Here is a 13,390-nt window from a genome sequence, read left to right as displayed (position 1 = left end):
AGAAATGCAGGGCTACATACCAAGTGAAATGGAAACAATCAAGTGGAAGTGACTCACTTTTGTCTAGGATTGCTGAGAAAGACTTTACAGAAGAGAAAATGTTTTATTAGTGTCTTGAAGGCTTAATAGCAACTCATTAGTTAAAGAATAATAGAGAGAATAATCCAGAGAAAGGAGAGAACATAAGGAGAGGCCTGGAGTCATGCCAGTACCAGGTGTGTGGGTGATGTAGGTGGGTGGGAAGTAGCAGGACTTAAGGATCAGAAGTTGAGCTGGGGCTCTGCTGCTCATGCTATAGCCACCACCCAGCCTGACACCACTACCCATGAGCCAGGGATGGCTGTGCCTCCCATGAATGCTCATCTTGGAAAATTTGCCAGGGATGTCTTCACCAAGGCTATGGATCTGGCTTCATAAAACCTGATTTGGAAACAAAATCTGAGGGGCATCTGGGTGGATCAGTCGGTTAAACCTCTGCCTTCAGCTCAGGTCATGATCTCAGGGTGCTGGGATCAAGCCCCACATCAGGCTCCCTGCTTGTCAGGAAGCCTGCTTCTCTCCCACTCCCCCTGCTTGTGTTCCCTCTCTCACTGTGTCTCTCTCTATCAAATAAATAAATAAAATCTTTTAAAAAAAAAAAAAGAAAGAAAGAAAGAAAAAAAAAAAAAAAACCCAAAATCTGAGAATGAACTGGAATGTACAAGTTTAGGTTTAGCCAACACTGAGACCAACCACCAAAGTGAGGGTTAGCCTGGAAACCAAGTACAGATGCACCAAACATGGTCTGATGTCTATGGAGAAATGGAACACTGTCAACACACAAGGCGTGGAGATCTTTGTGGAAGATCAGCTTGCATGTGGACTGAAGCTGACCTTTGATTCATCCTCTCACCAAACATGGGGGATAGGGGCAGGATGCTGGGAGTGGGGAGATAAAGGTGTGGGATGATAAAATCAGGACAGAGCATAAGTGAGAGTTCATCAACCTGGATGTGGATTTCTACATGGCTGGGCCTTCAGTCTGGGATGCTCAGGTGCCAGGTCAAGAAGGCTGGCTGGCTGGCTGGCTAGCTCCCAGATGTATTCTGAGACCACAAAATCTGGGAGGACCCAGAGCAACTTTGCGGTTGGCTACAAGACTGATGAATTGCAGCTTCACACTAATGTAAATTACAGGATAGAGTGTAGTGGCTCCATTTATCAGAAGGTGAACAAGAAGTTGGGCACTTGGGTGGTTCAGTCGTTAAGCGTCTGCCTTCAGTTCAGGTCATGATCCCAGAGTTCTGGGATCAAGCCCCGCATCAGGCTCCCTGCTCCGTGGGAAGCCTGCTTCTCCCTCTCCCTCTTCCTCTCCCCCTGCTTGTGTTCCCTCTTTTTCTCTGTGTCTCTCTCTGTCAAATAAATAAATAAAATCTTTAAAAAAGAAGTTGGAGACCAATGTTAATCTGGTCTGGACAGCAGGAACTAGTAACACTCACTTCAGAATAGCAGCCAAGTATCAGATGGACCCTGATGCCCGTTTCCTGACTGAAGTGAACAACTCCAGCCTGATGAGTTTAGGATATATTCAGACCCTAAAGCCAGGGGTGTCAGACTGACACTGTCAGCTCTGCTGGATGGCAAGATTGTCAACACTGGTGGCCATAAGCTTGGTCTAGGCCTGGAATGCAAGCATAATTGAATACTGTACAACCGTTTAATTTTAAACTATTTTGCAGGGTAGCTACCTTCAGAACTTAGTGCACCTTTTTCTGGGATGCAGTATTGCTAAATATCATGTTAGACCTCCAGATTAAAGATGATTCTGCTTTAAGGTGTTACCCTTTCAGAGATACAGAGGAAACCCAGTTCCAAAAAAGGTACTTTGAGCTGTAGACTTGAGGGGAACTTGGTGGCCTATAGAGATGTCTTTTTTATCTAGAAATGGCTCCTAGTGGAAGCTGATAATTTATAGACAATTTGTAAATTGGTATTGAGTACATGAATAAAATTCTGACTTCCTGAAAGGTGAACCTTGGTTTCCTACCCTAATGGAGGAGAGGCTTGTTGTTTGATGTTGTGTACTAACTCATCTGAAAGAGACTATTTTTTTTAAGATTTTATTTATTTATTTGAGATAGAGAGCACATACAAGCGGGGGCAAGGGGAGGGATGGGCAGAGGGAGAGGGAGAAGCAGACTCCCTGCTGAGCAAGGGGCCCGACACAGGGCTAGATCCCAGGACCCGGGGATCATGATCTGAGCTAAAGGCAGATGCTTAACCCACTGAGACACCCAGGTGTCCCTGAAAGAGACTTTAGACAGATTTTCACGACCTGTTTCCACCCCAGTCCACACCTCTTTTACACCAAAAATAGTCTGCCGTGCACAGTAGCTGGTTTTTTATGTGCCATTTTGGGGTGGAGAAGGTGGATGTGATGAAACCAATAATTCAGGACTTAATTCCCTTTCATGTTGTGCTTTTTTGCCCTTGCACCAGATGAAACAGCTTCTAAGAGTTCTAGCTGCAAGCAGGAACAGTCTCCGTGACTGTAATCACGTTGTGATGTCGTTCGGAATCTAAATTGGATTTCTATTTATATTCTTGCCACTCGGTTTATTTTTCAGTAGTTCAATGGGTACTTTGAACCCATTGTTCAAATGAATTGAACAATTTTTAGAGTCTTACATTTTGTGTGGAATTAGATCCTTCCTTTCCAATGCTCTAATTAACATAAAGTAAAATTTGGATAAAATATTAGAACCTAAAAAAAAAAAACAGTTCAGTTGGAAACAAAGGGTGACTATTGACCATATTCAAAGGGGTTTCAGCTGGGGATTAATGCATATAGGTCTGTATTTTAGAGACTCTCTAGCACCATTTTTTTTATTTAAAGTTTTTTTTAATTAAGATTTTTTATTTATTTATTTGACAGAGAGAGACACAGAGAGAGAGAGGGACCACAAGCAGGGGGAGTGGGAGAGGGAGAAGCAGGCTTCCTGCTGAGCAGGGAGCCGGATGTGGGGCTCGATCCCAGGACACTGAGATCATGACGCTTTTTTTTTTTTAAGATTTTATTTATTTATTTGAGAGAGAGAATAAGATAGAGAGAGAGAGAGCATGAGAGGGGGGAGGGTCAGAGGGAGAAGCAGACTCCCTGCCGAGCAGGGAGCCCGATGCGGGACTCGATCCCGGGACTCCAGGATCATGACCTGAGCCAAAGGCAGTCGCTTAACCAACTGAGCCACCCAGGCGCCTCCCGAAGGCAGATGTAACGACTGAGCCACCCAGGCGCCCCTAGCACCATCTTTAAAAAATATTTTATTTATTTATTTGAAAGAGACAGAGAGCACAAGCGGGGGGAGGGGCAGAGGGAGAGGGAGAAGCAGACTCCCCGCTGAGCAGGGAGCCTGGAAGCGGGGCGGGGTTTGATCCCAGGACCCTGAGATCATGACCTGAGCTGAAGGCAGATGATTAATTGACTGAGTCACCCAGACGCCTCTCTGGCACCATTGTGAAAGACATCAAGGCTAGAAGATCCTGAGGAAAGGAAAAACAAGTTGGTAACTATTGTAGCCATCTAAACGTTATTTCAGTTATGGAACAGGATTAATTCAATTAATTCTCATAACCCACATAAAGTAGGTGTAACCATATGCCATTTACAGATGAGGCAATCAATGAATAGAGAGGTACGTAGACTTACCAATAGCCAGTAAATGGAGTCAGATTTTAAACCCAGGCAGTCTGTCTTTTTTTTTTTTTTTTAAATATTTTATTTATTTATTTGACAGAGAGAGCACAAGCAGGGGGGAACAGTAGGCAGAGGGAGAAGCGATGTGGGGCTCGATCCCAGGACCCTGGGATCATGACCAGAGCTGAAGGCAGACACAAAACCTACTGAGACACCCAGGCACCCCCCCTTTTTTTTTTTAAGATTTTATTTATTTATTTAAGAGAGAAAGAGAGAGAGAGCAGGAGCAGGGGAAGGGCAGAGGGACAGGTACAAGCAGACTCCCTGCTGAGAAGGGAGCCTGACATGGGGCTCAATCCCAGGACCCTGATATCATGACCTGAACCCAAGGCAGATGCTTAACCCACTGAGCCCAGGTGCCCCCAGGCAGTCTGCTTTTTTTAGAAGCTTTGGGAATAAGGATAAAGTGCTACGGTAGGTGGGGCTGGGGGAGGCAGGATATTATGGAGCAAACGTTCTTACAAATCCGCTTTCAATATCTCTCTCCTTTTTCAGAGGTGACACTCTGGCTGCTAATCTCTCTGCTCTAAAGGCTAATGCTGTCACACTGCTTTTCTTGAGAACTTTCTCCTCCATCCTGGTTGTGTATATTCCACATAGCTCTGAGAATGTGACCCTCCTGGCCCAAGCACCCTCCTAGACTAAGTGAAATCTCCTCCAGATCAGATTTTTTTTTTTTTTTTTTGATACTCAAACCCTGCTTTTAATTCCAGGGAAGGTGGGAGGAAAAGTCTGGGAGCTCGATGGCTTTAAGATGTTGGATTTGATTTCAGGTTTGTTTTGTTTGTGCTGCCTCAGGGATATTCAAGTGGAGATGAGAAAAGAAGCCACAATGAGAGAAGCCAGAAGTTTGAAGATTTTCTTTTGAAAACACTTATTAAAAAAAGAAAAAGAAGGAAAGAGAATAGTTATTAAATGTTTGGTTTCAGACGCTTAATAGGAATATTCAAATAGTATCTCCCTGGTCATTACTCCTAGTATTTTGGAAGGCAGTCCTTGTATACAGCTAGATATTTTTTCTAAATAACTTTGAAAAGGAAACCAAACCAGTGCCATCAGTGGCCAAGTTCTTGCAGCCTATTTCTTTTAATGTAGGATTTTTTCTGAAGATAGTTTAGGATACATGTTATAAAATTCAGTTTCCTCAAGTTTTTTTTTTTTTTTTTAAAGATTTTATTTATTTATCTGACAGAGAGAGAGACAGCGAGAGAGGAAACACAAGCAGGAGGAGTGGGAGAGGGAGAAGCAGGCTTCCCGCGGAGCAGGGAGCCCGATGCGGGGCTCAATCCCAGGACCCTGGGATCATGACCTGAGCCGAAGGCAGACACTTAACGACTGAGCCACCCAGGCACCCCTGGTTTCCTCAAGTTTAAAGAGCCACGTAGGGACATATGTCATAATATTTGTACAAAAAAAATTGATAAATACATGTATGTAAAGGTTGTAATTTTTATTTTTATTTTTATTTTTCCTAGTAAAGAAAAACTGCATGTTGACTACAGAGAATATAAAATACAGAAGTTAAAAAATTCATCTTACCATCATATATAAACATTATGAACATTTGTTCCTTCCATATTACTTCCCTCTTCTTTCTTTTTGATTACTGCATTTCTTTTATTTTATAATTACAATGTTCCTGGTGTTCCATTTCTTTTTTTAAAAGATTTTATTTATTTATTTGACAGAGACAGACAAAGCGAGAGAAGGAACACAAGCAGGGGGAGTGGGAGTGGGAGAAGCAGGCTTCCTGCTGAGCAGGATGCAGGTCTTGATCCCAAGACCCTGGGATCATGACCTGAGCTGAAGGCAGACACTTAATGACTGAACCACCAAGGCGCCCCTCTGGTGTTCCATTTCAAACATAGCTATTTCTTCCTCATAGTATATAAACTGCTACTTAAAATATATATATTTGTTGGGGCTCCTAGCTGGCTCAGTCGGTGGAGCATGTGACTCTTGATCTCAGGGTTGGAGTTGCCCCATGTTGGGTGTAGAGATTACTTAAGAATAAAATCTTTAAAACTATATATATTTGTTTTTTAAATGGTAAAATAATTCATTCTCACTGTTTAAAAAAAAAGTCATGCAATACAAAAATACATAGAGTCAAAAACATAAGTCTCCCTGTCTTTTCCCAGATTTATTCCCCAAGGTACCTCAAGTGATGGTTTGATTAAATCCTCAAGTTTTTACAAAAGCAATTCTTGGGATAATTTTTCCTCCCATACCTGTAATCTAAATCAATATAAGCATATTTTCCCTAAAGTGTTGTTAATGATAACTTGTCTAACTTTTTTTTTTAATTTTATTCTTATGTTAATCCCCATACATTACATCATTAGTTTTAGATGAAGTGTTCCATGATTCATTGTTTGTGCACAACACCCAGTGCTCCATGCAGAATGTGCCCTCCTCAATACCCACCACCAGGCTAACCCATCCTCCCACCCCCCTCCCCTCTAGAACCCTCAGTTTGTTTTTCAGAGTCTATCGTCTCTCTCATGGTTCGTCTACCCCTCCGATTTCCCCCGCTTCATTCTTCCCCTCCCGCTACCTTCTTCTTCTTCTTCTTCTTCTTCTTTTTTTTTTTTTCTTAACATATATTGCATTATTTGTTTCAGAGGTACAGATCTGAGATTCAACAGTCTTGCACAATTCACAGCGCTTACCAGTAACTTGTCTAACTTTTTTCGGATTACTTTTTTTACCTGTTTTTTTTTTTTTTTAAAGATTTTATTTATTTATTTGAGAGAGAGAGAATGAGAGACAGAGAGCAGGAGAGGGAGGAGGGTCAGAGGGAGGAGAAGCAGACTCCCCGCCGAGCAGGGAGCCCGATGTGGGACTCGATCCCGGGACTCCAGGATCATGACCTGAGCCGAAAGCAGACGCTTAACCATCTGAGCCACCCAGGCGCCCCTTTTTACCTGTTTTTAATAATTATGTAAGATACAATGTTGCTAAAACACTGGAATGCCAGTTCACCTTGCTTTGAATGAGTTGGAGGAAGATTTTATATCAAGAGTGTTGTTGGAATACAGGCATTCCTTGAATAGAGGCTAATTACGGCTTAGATTCTCTTCTTTCTTCACCTTTCTTAAAAATAAATTTTTTAGGGGCACCTGGGTGGCTCAGTCAGTTAAGCGTCTGCCATTGGCTCAGGTCATGATCCCAGGGTCCTGGGATTGAGTCCCACATCTGGCTCCCTGCTCAGCAGGGAGTCTACTTCTCCTTCTGCCCCTTCCACCCCTGCTCATGCATGTGTTCTCTCTCTCTCAAATAAATAAATAAAATCTTTTTTTAAAAAGTAAATTTTTTATTATGGGATAATTTTAGATCTACAGAAAGATACAAAAATAGTACAGATGGTTCCTGTATACACTTCACCCAGCTTTCCCTAATGTTAGTATCTTGTATAACCACAGTATGTTTGCCAAAGCCAAGAAATTAACACTGGCACAACACTATTAACTACAGACTCCATTTGGATTTTATTAGTTTTTCCATTAATATCCTTTTTCTGTTCCAGGATCCAATTCAGGATACTTCATTTCATTTAATCACTCCATCTTTTTTAATCCCATTGTTTCACTGCTCTCTAGGAAAGTTCATGGGAAGGGAAAGGGTTTCAAGACAGAGCACACGCGGACGCGTTTGAGATCATGTTAGCAAAATGAGGCTGTACTCATTGGAGTTTTGAGATTCTTGGTGGATGTTGTTTTACTTAGTCATCCTGCCTCCTTCGGGCAAAAGCATTTGAGGGATAGCTGTACCAAATGTCATCCGTGAGTGGAAATCCTCAGGGCGTCATTTGAGAGATGTCAGACATGACTCCATTCTCAAAAATAGCTCCTACCCCACCAAGCTTTTCGTGAAAATCAGAGAAACAAGGATTTGCTTACCACTCTGGACCACAGACGCCTCCATATATCTTTACCAAAAGTGCAGATCATCTTCATATTATCAGGTCAGTTTTTTTGGCAGGTTGTCAGGTAAGCTGATATAAGGGAACAAGCTTGGGTGGGTGTGTAAAGGAAATGCTGGAGGACTGGCTTGGACACATAGGAAAAAACTTGGAACGCATTCATTTATGCTGTTAAAGGAAATCAAAGTATACTCGGAACTGGGAGCCTATCAGCTTACCTGACAACCTGCCATATAGGGGGATAGTTGGAAGGCAGGAAGTTTGGAGAGAAGGAAAAGTGCGCTTTAAGAGGAGGAAGCAAATGTCTGTGAGAGAGGATAGGAAAAGACAAGCCTAGCCTTTATACCTTTCCTGCAGCTGAATCAGCGCTATACAGAACACAATGCCCACAGCCCCCACGACTGTTGTGGGTGTTCAGTCATTTTATATTGATACAGTCATATCCGTGCTGAAAATATTAAAATACTTCTGATTCAGTTGGTAAAGCAGGTGCTCCCCTGAGCCCCCAAGTACCTTTCCACCGCCCTGTCTGTTCCTGTTCCTGCCCTGGGACCCCTGCGGGAAGGCTTACAGCTCCCTGGCACACCAGGAGAATCCTGCCCAACAGGCCAGGGCCCCATGTCATTTCTGATGACTGGGCCAAAGTGAGCAAATATTTGTGTATTGCTCCTGCTGATAAAGACCATGACCCAGATCCTTTGCTGTATTTTAGATGTTGAGAGGATTCCAACTATCAGGGATCTCCAGACTCAGGCCAGCTTTCTACAATACACATAGAATTCCTCCACCAGTTCATCTTAACTTACTTTTTAAAAAAAAATTGTGGTAAAATATACATAACAAAATTTGCCATTTAATCATGTTTTTAAAAGATTTTATTTGTTTATTTGACAGAGAGAGAGCACGAGAGAGCACAAGCAGGGTGAGTGGTAGAGGTAGAGGGAGAAGCAGACTCTCCCCACTGGGCTGAGAGCCTGCTGTGGGGCTCAATCCAAGGACCCTGAGATCATGACCTAAGCCAAAGGCAGATGCGTAACCAAGTGAGCCACCCAGGCGCCCCCATTTAGTCATTTTTAAGTGTACAATTCAGTGGCATTAAGGTAATTTTATAGCTTTGTTACCAAGAATGCATTTTTTAAAGTTTATTTATTTATTCTTTAATAATCTCTAAACCCAGTATGGCTCTTGAACTTTCAACCCCAACATCAAGAGTCACATGCTCTTTCAACTTAGCCAGCCAGGCACCTGACCAAGAATGTGATTCTTATTATTCCTGGGCATCTGAAGGGTCTGTGCTTTGTCTCACACTATTTCTTTCTTTTTTTTTTTTTAGGAGTTTTACAATTTATTAAATAGGGAAGCTGTCAATTTGAACAGGAGGGAAAAGGGAAGTTTATTTTTAAAAATAACATCTACAGAAAAATAGGCAAGAAGGCACGTAGTGCATGTTCTGCCTTCCCTATGTGGGGGAGCAGTTGGAAGGGCACTGTGGACAGCCTCGTGCTAACACAGGGAGGCTCTGCACACTCTAAATTCCTGAATTCTAAACTTCATCGTATAAAACCCCACTTGAAACACGTATCAAAACCCTCCAGCCAAAGCAGTTTTTCAAACCCAAGGCCCACGTGTGCATTTAGATAGCTGCATACAGTGGCCCACCTGGGTGACCCGGGCCCCGCGTGGGGCATCTGCGCTCAGGTCTCCCAGGGCAGGCAGCACCCGCAGGCCCACAGGAGTGGACTCCGAGCCAGCGGGGGTACCAGGTGAGGTCGGAGAGGTAGTAGGGCCCTTCTGAGACAACCACTCACCGCGGCTCCCCTGCTTTCTCTCCTGTCGAAATTAAGTATGAGCTCTTGACTTATCTTATAATTAACGTTCCAGAATGACAACGGAAAACACTCATTATAGAACTGTGGTTTTCAGGTTTAGTAACTTCAAAAAATCACTGGCTTTTATAGAAACGTCTTCCGATAGAGCATTAGTCCGTGAGGCAGCGGGAGCTCCCCCAGAAGGCTTGCGGAGACCGGTGCGGCTCTCACGCGGGGGTTGCTTCTCCCTGCAGCGGGCTGCTCACACTGTGCGGTCATGAAATTAGCACGTCATGATAAATATCTTTACTATGGGTGAAGACGACATATTTAAAGACACAACGGCATTTCCAAATCCAGTGAGCAGGGACGTCCTGGTGTGAGCAGAGCTATGACCTGGAAGCACCTCAGGGTTCTCAAGAGTCCTCCTCCCCATCCTTAATTTCAGAAATTTTGTCTATAGATTTAAGGATTTCAGCAACAAGATTCAACGTTTCAGCTCCGGAAACCAGCTGCTTTACTGAGGAGTGGGCATTGTTCGTGACGACGCGGAGGTTCTGCAAGGCCACGTCGGCGTTCTGCCTCCCCCCCGTCAGGCTGGCGCCCTGGCCAGACCTCAAGGCTTCATTCTCACGCTTGAAGTTAGAGACCTGTGCCTGGAGCAAGCCGATCTCCTGTTTAAGCTTCATGACGTGGTTTTCTGCCTTCACAGCCCGTTTCGTCATCAGCTCCAGCTTCTGCTCCACCTGCAGGACCGCTGACTCCAGATCGTGGTAGTCACTTTCCTCCTTGATCATTTTGGCTTCCAGCTTCCGCTCCAGGGTCCTCACCATTTCTTTTTGAGTCTCAGAGAAGCTCTGAACTTCAGTCAGCTTTCTTCTCAGCTTAGAATTTTCATCTTTCAGCGCTTCGTAGCTTATCTGCAGTGTCCGGAGATGCCTGTCTCCCAGAGACTCTCCGTGGGCCGCGAAGTCTGCGCCGGGGTTCCCCGCCAGAGAGGCGCGAGAGTCAGGGTCGCTCAGCGTCCACGGGGGCAGCGTCTCGGGCGCCACCAGCTCCGACGGGGCAAAGAAAAAGGCGACGTATGTGCTGCAGGGTGACGTGCTGGCGGCCACCCCGGAGGAGCGGGTCTGCTCCACAGTGGATGGCAGGTAGGCCCCGTTCCACCCGTCGTCCTCGTCCTCGTCCAGAAGATGGCCAGCCCCCATAGGGTCTTCAAAAATTGGCCGCTGGTATTCTAAGCCACACCCCACGGTCTGGGAGGTCGGGGAGTTGCGGCCGAGTCCCAGTGAGTGTCTCGTGGCTTCCTTTGAATAAATGCTGTTGTTGGCTGTATCCCCTCCTGACAGGCTGCGGTTCTTGGTTTTCAGAAACTCTTTAAAGGAGAATGGATTGGCCTCTGCAAGATCTTCAAGTTTATCATCTCCAAAATGTGTCTCTTGGGCTCCTGGCAGACCTTGCTTAGTACATTTCCCCTTTCCGCAGCCAAAATCTGCAGCCCGGCCCGGCGGGGCGGGGGCGGGGGCGGGGGCGGCCCCGGGGCCCGGCGGGCTCGGCGCAGCGGCCAGGCCGGCCGCTCACCGTCCGGAATGACGAGGCTCCGGGCTCGCGACAGCGGGGGACGCCCGGGAGGCGCGCATAGCCCGCCATCGCCGCGGGCCCCCCGGCGCCCGCCCTCCCTAGCCTGGCAGCGGCGGCTCCATGGCCCCGGTTCCGCCCCGGCCCGGCCCGAGTCGTCCGCCCCCGTCGCCCGCCGCCCAGCCGCCTCTCCCAGCCTCTCGCTGCGGCTTCCTGTCTCACACTATTTCTTTCACTTCAGATATTTTGCTCTCATCTGCCTATTGAAACCCTGAATATGTATTTCAATGTCCACCAAATCTTCGTTAATCTCTCATAGCAGAAACTAAGCCCTGCTTGCTCGAAATTCTTAAAACACACAATTTGAAACTCTCAAATATTTCCACTTCTGCCTTGCATTATCATTTTTTTATGTGTGTGTATGTTTATTTTTTTTAAAGATCTTATTTATTTGACTGAGACAGCAAGAGAGGGAACACAAGCAGGGGGAGTGGGAGAAGGAGAAGCAGGCTTCCCGCCGAGCAGGGAGCCCGATGTGGGGCTCGATCGCAGGACCCTGAGGTCATGACCTGAGCTGAAGGCAGTCGCTTAACCAACTGAGCCACCCAGGCGCCCCTATGTGTATGTTTATTAATGCCATCTAGACACCTGTTTCTTAAAGTGTTATGCAGGGATTACCCCTATTAGAATCACCTGCTTTAAAACAACGATGATCCAGGGTGCCTGGGTGGCTCAGTCCCTGAGCGGGAAGCCTGCTTCTCCCTCTCCCACTCCTCCTGCTTGTGGTTCCTCTCTCGCTGTGTCTCTCTGTCAAAAAATAAATAAAATCTTTAAAAAAAAAAAAATTAAATTAAAAAAATAAATAAATAAATAAAATCTTTTAAAATAAAAAAATAATAAAAATAAAGCAATGATGATCCTCAGACCCCAATACCAGAAATTCATTTAATAAGTCTGGAAGAGGGCCCAGATCCTGCATTTTAAACAAGTTCCCCAAGGGATCTTACGCATACTGAAGTTTGAGAGCAAAGTTCTAGGCAATTTCTCCTAAAGGGTAGGGGCTATGTCTGGCTTATTTTACCATCTTTTGTAGCACTCGTGCTCTGAACATAATAAATCCTGAATTGAGCAGCTCGATTGACTGTATACCAAAAATGTGATTTTTCTCTTCATCTCTATAATTTGGACAACTTTTTTTGTGTGTGTTTGTTTTTGAATGGCCAGTGTCCAGTCCTATTTCTGCTTAAAACATCTCATTTTCTTTGTTTCCCTGAAGAAACTACTTCTTCCAAGTATTACACTATGTAGTTCAGATAGAGTTAAATCTACTCCTGGTTCCAGAAGGGGGAATGTTATCCAGGCCAGCCTTCAAAGTGTAATGAGTTCTCCTGGCCACAATGATTTGTTCAGAGGTGTGCATACGACCCAAGCTGAGACAGGGGGGTCAATCCTAGCATTATGGTGAGCTCTTTCTCTTGGGATTGTTAAACTGGAATCATACAGCTTGAAGTCAACACAGGGCTGCCTGAGTACAAAACCACTGAAAAAGAAAGTGGAGCCTAGAGATTGATGAGAAAGACAGTATCCTGAGGACATCATTTGAGTACGTGGATAAAGCCTTTCCTGAAGTTTACTCCTTAAACTTGCATGTATTAAGCCAATTAACCCTCTTTTGGCTTTGTCTTGCGTACAGCAGGAGTCCTGATATATCTTTTATATTGCCCTCCACCACTTGATATTGTGAGTGAACAACTTGGAGTCTTGGACTTTCCCTAACCCTCTCTGCCAATGCTAAATATGATAAATATAATTTCTAAACAATGCTCAGGCCTGTTCAGACTTCTTTATTACATTTGCATGGGTGTGACTTAAATCCCTCTATGAGAGCAGCTTTTATATACTTCTGAGCGGGAATTGAGTGCTAAGCCAATTTACATGAGAATATTGTAGATGTCATCTTTCCTGGAAAACTTCCCTGCCTCTTACACTTCCTAACATTCCAGGTTAAGAGGCTCTCTTTTAGGGGTGCCTGGGTGGCTCAGTTGTTAAGTGTCTGCCTTTGGCTCAGGTCATGATCCCAAGGTCCTGGGATCGAGTCCCACATTGGGCTCCCTGCTCGGCAGGAAGCCTGCTTCTCCCTCTCCCACTCCCCCTGCTTCTGTTCCTGCTCTCGCTCTCTCTCTCTCTGTCAAATAAATAAATAACATCTTTAAAAAAAAAAAAGAGGTTCTCTTTTAGTTTCCATACTTACCCTTTTTCCAGCCCCCTTTATTTTGTTATAATTGTTTCTTACCCGCTTTCCCAAGTGGAGTTCCTTTTGTCTTTTTTGTTTGTTTTGTAATCTCC

General features: G+C 44.7%; 1 protein-coding gene and 1 pseudogene across 1 annotated transcript; one reads left to right on the top strand and one right to left on the bottom strand.

Moving 5' to 3' along the window:
- The first annotated feature begins 336 nt into the window (after positions 1 to 336).
- Positions 337 to 1,681, top strand: LOC118010833 (annotated as a pseudogene).
- Positions 1,682 to 3,437: 1,756 nt separating this feature from the next.
- LOC118010831 (endosome-associated-trafficking regulator 1-like) lies at positions 3,438 to 11,116 on the bottom strand. The gene is made up of 3 exons (XM_035005556.1): positions 11,048 to 11,116; positions 9,467 to 10,926; positions 3,438 to 3,519 (listed from the first exon to the last, which is right to left on the bottom strand). The coding sequence occupies exons 1-2, from the start codon at positions 11,114 to 11,116 to the stop codon at positions 9,883 to 9,885; spliced, it is 1,113 nt and encodes a 370-aa protein (XP_034861447.1). The 3' UTR covers positions 3,438 to 3,519; positions 9,467 to 9,882.
- Positions 11,117 to 13,390: the final 2,274 nt, after the last annotated feature.

Source organism: Mirounga leonina, unplaced genomic scaffold (genome assembly GCF_011800145.1).
Source record: "Mirounga leonina isolate KUSES-001 unplaced genomic scaffold, KU_Mleo_1.0 Mir_129, whole genome shotgun sequence".
NCBI lineage: Eukaryota > Metazoa > Chordata > Mammalia > Carnivora > Phocidae > Mirounga > Mirounga leonina.
Note: the sequence above shows the minus strand (reverse complement) of the source record. Positions and strands in the feature narration are given on the sequence as shown.

What these genes read in the sequence shown, in the direction of transcription:
- LOC118010831 (XM_035005556.1), bottom strand. Translation starts at nt 11,116, where the DNA reads ATGGCGGGCTATGCGCGCCTCCCGGGCGTCCCCCGCTGTCGCGAGCCC. An exon ending in GAGCCTCGTCATTCCGGACG is followed by an intron (nt 10,927 to 11,047) that starts GTGAGCGGCCGG and finishes AAATGTACTAAG; the next exon opens with CAAGGTCTGCCAGGAGCCCA.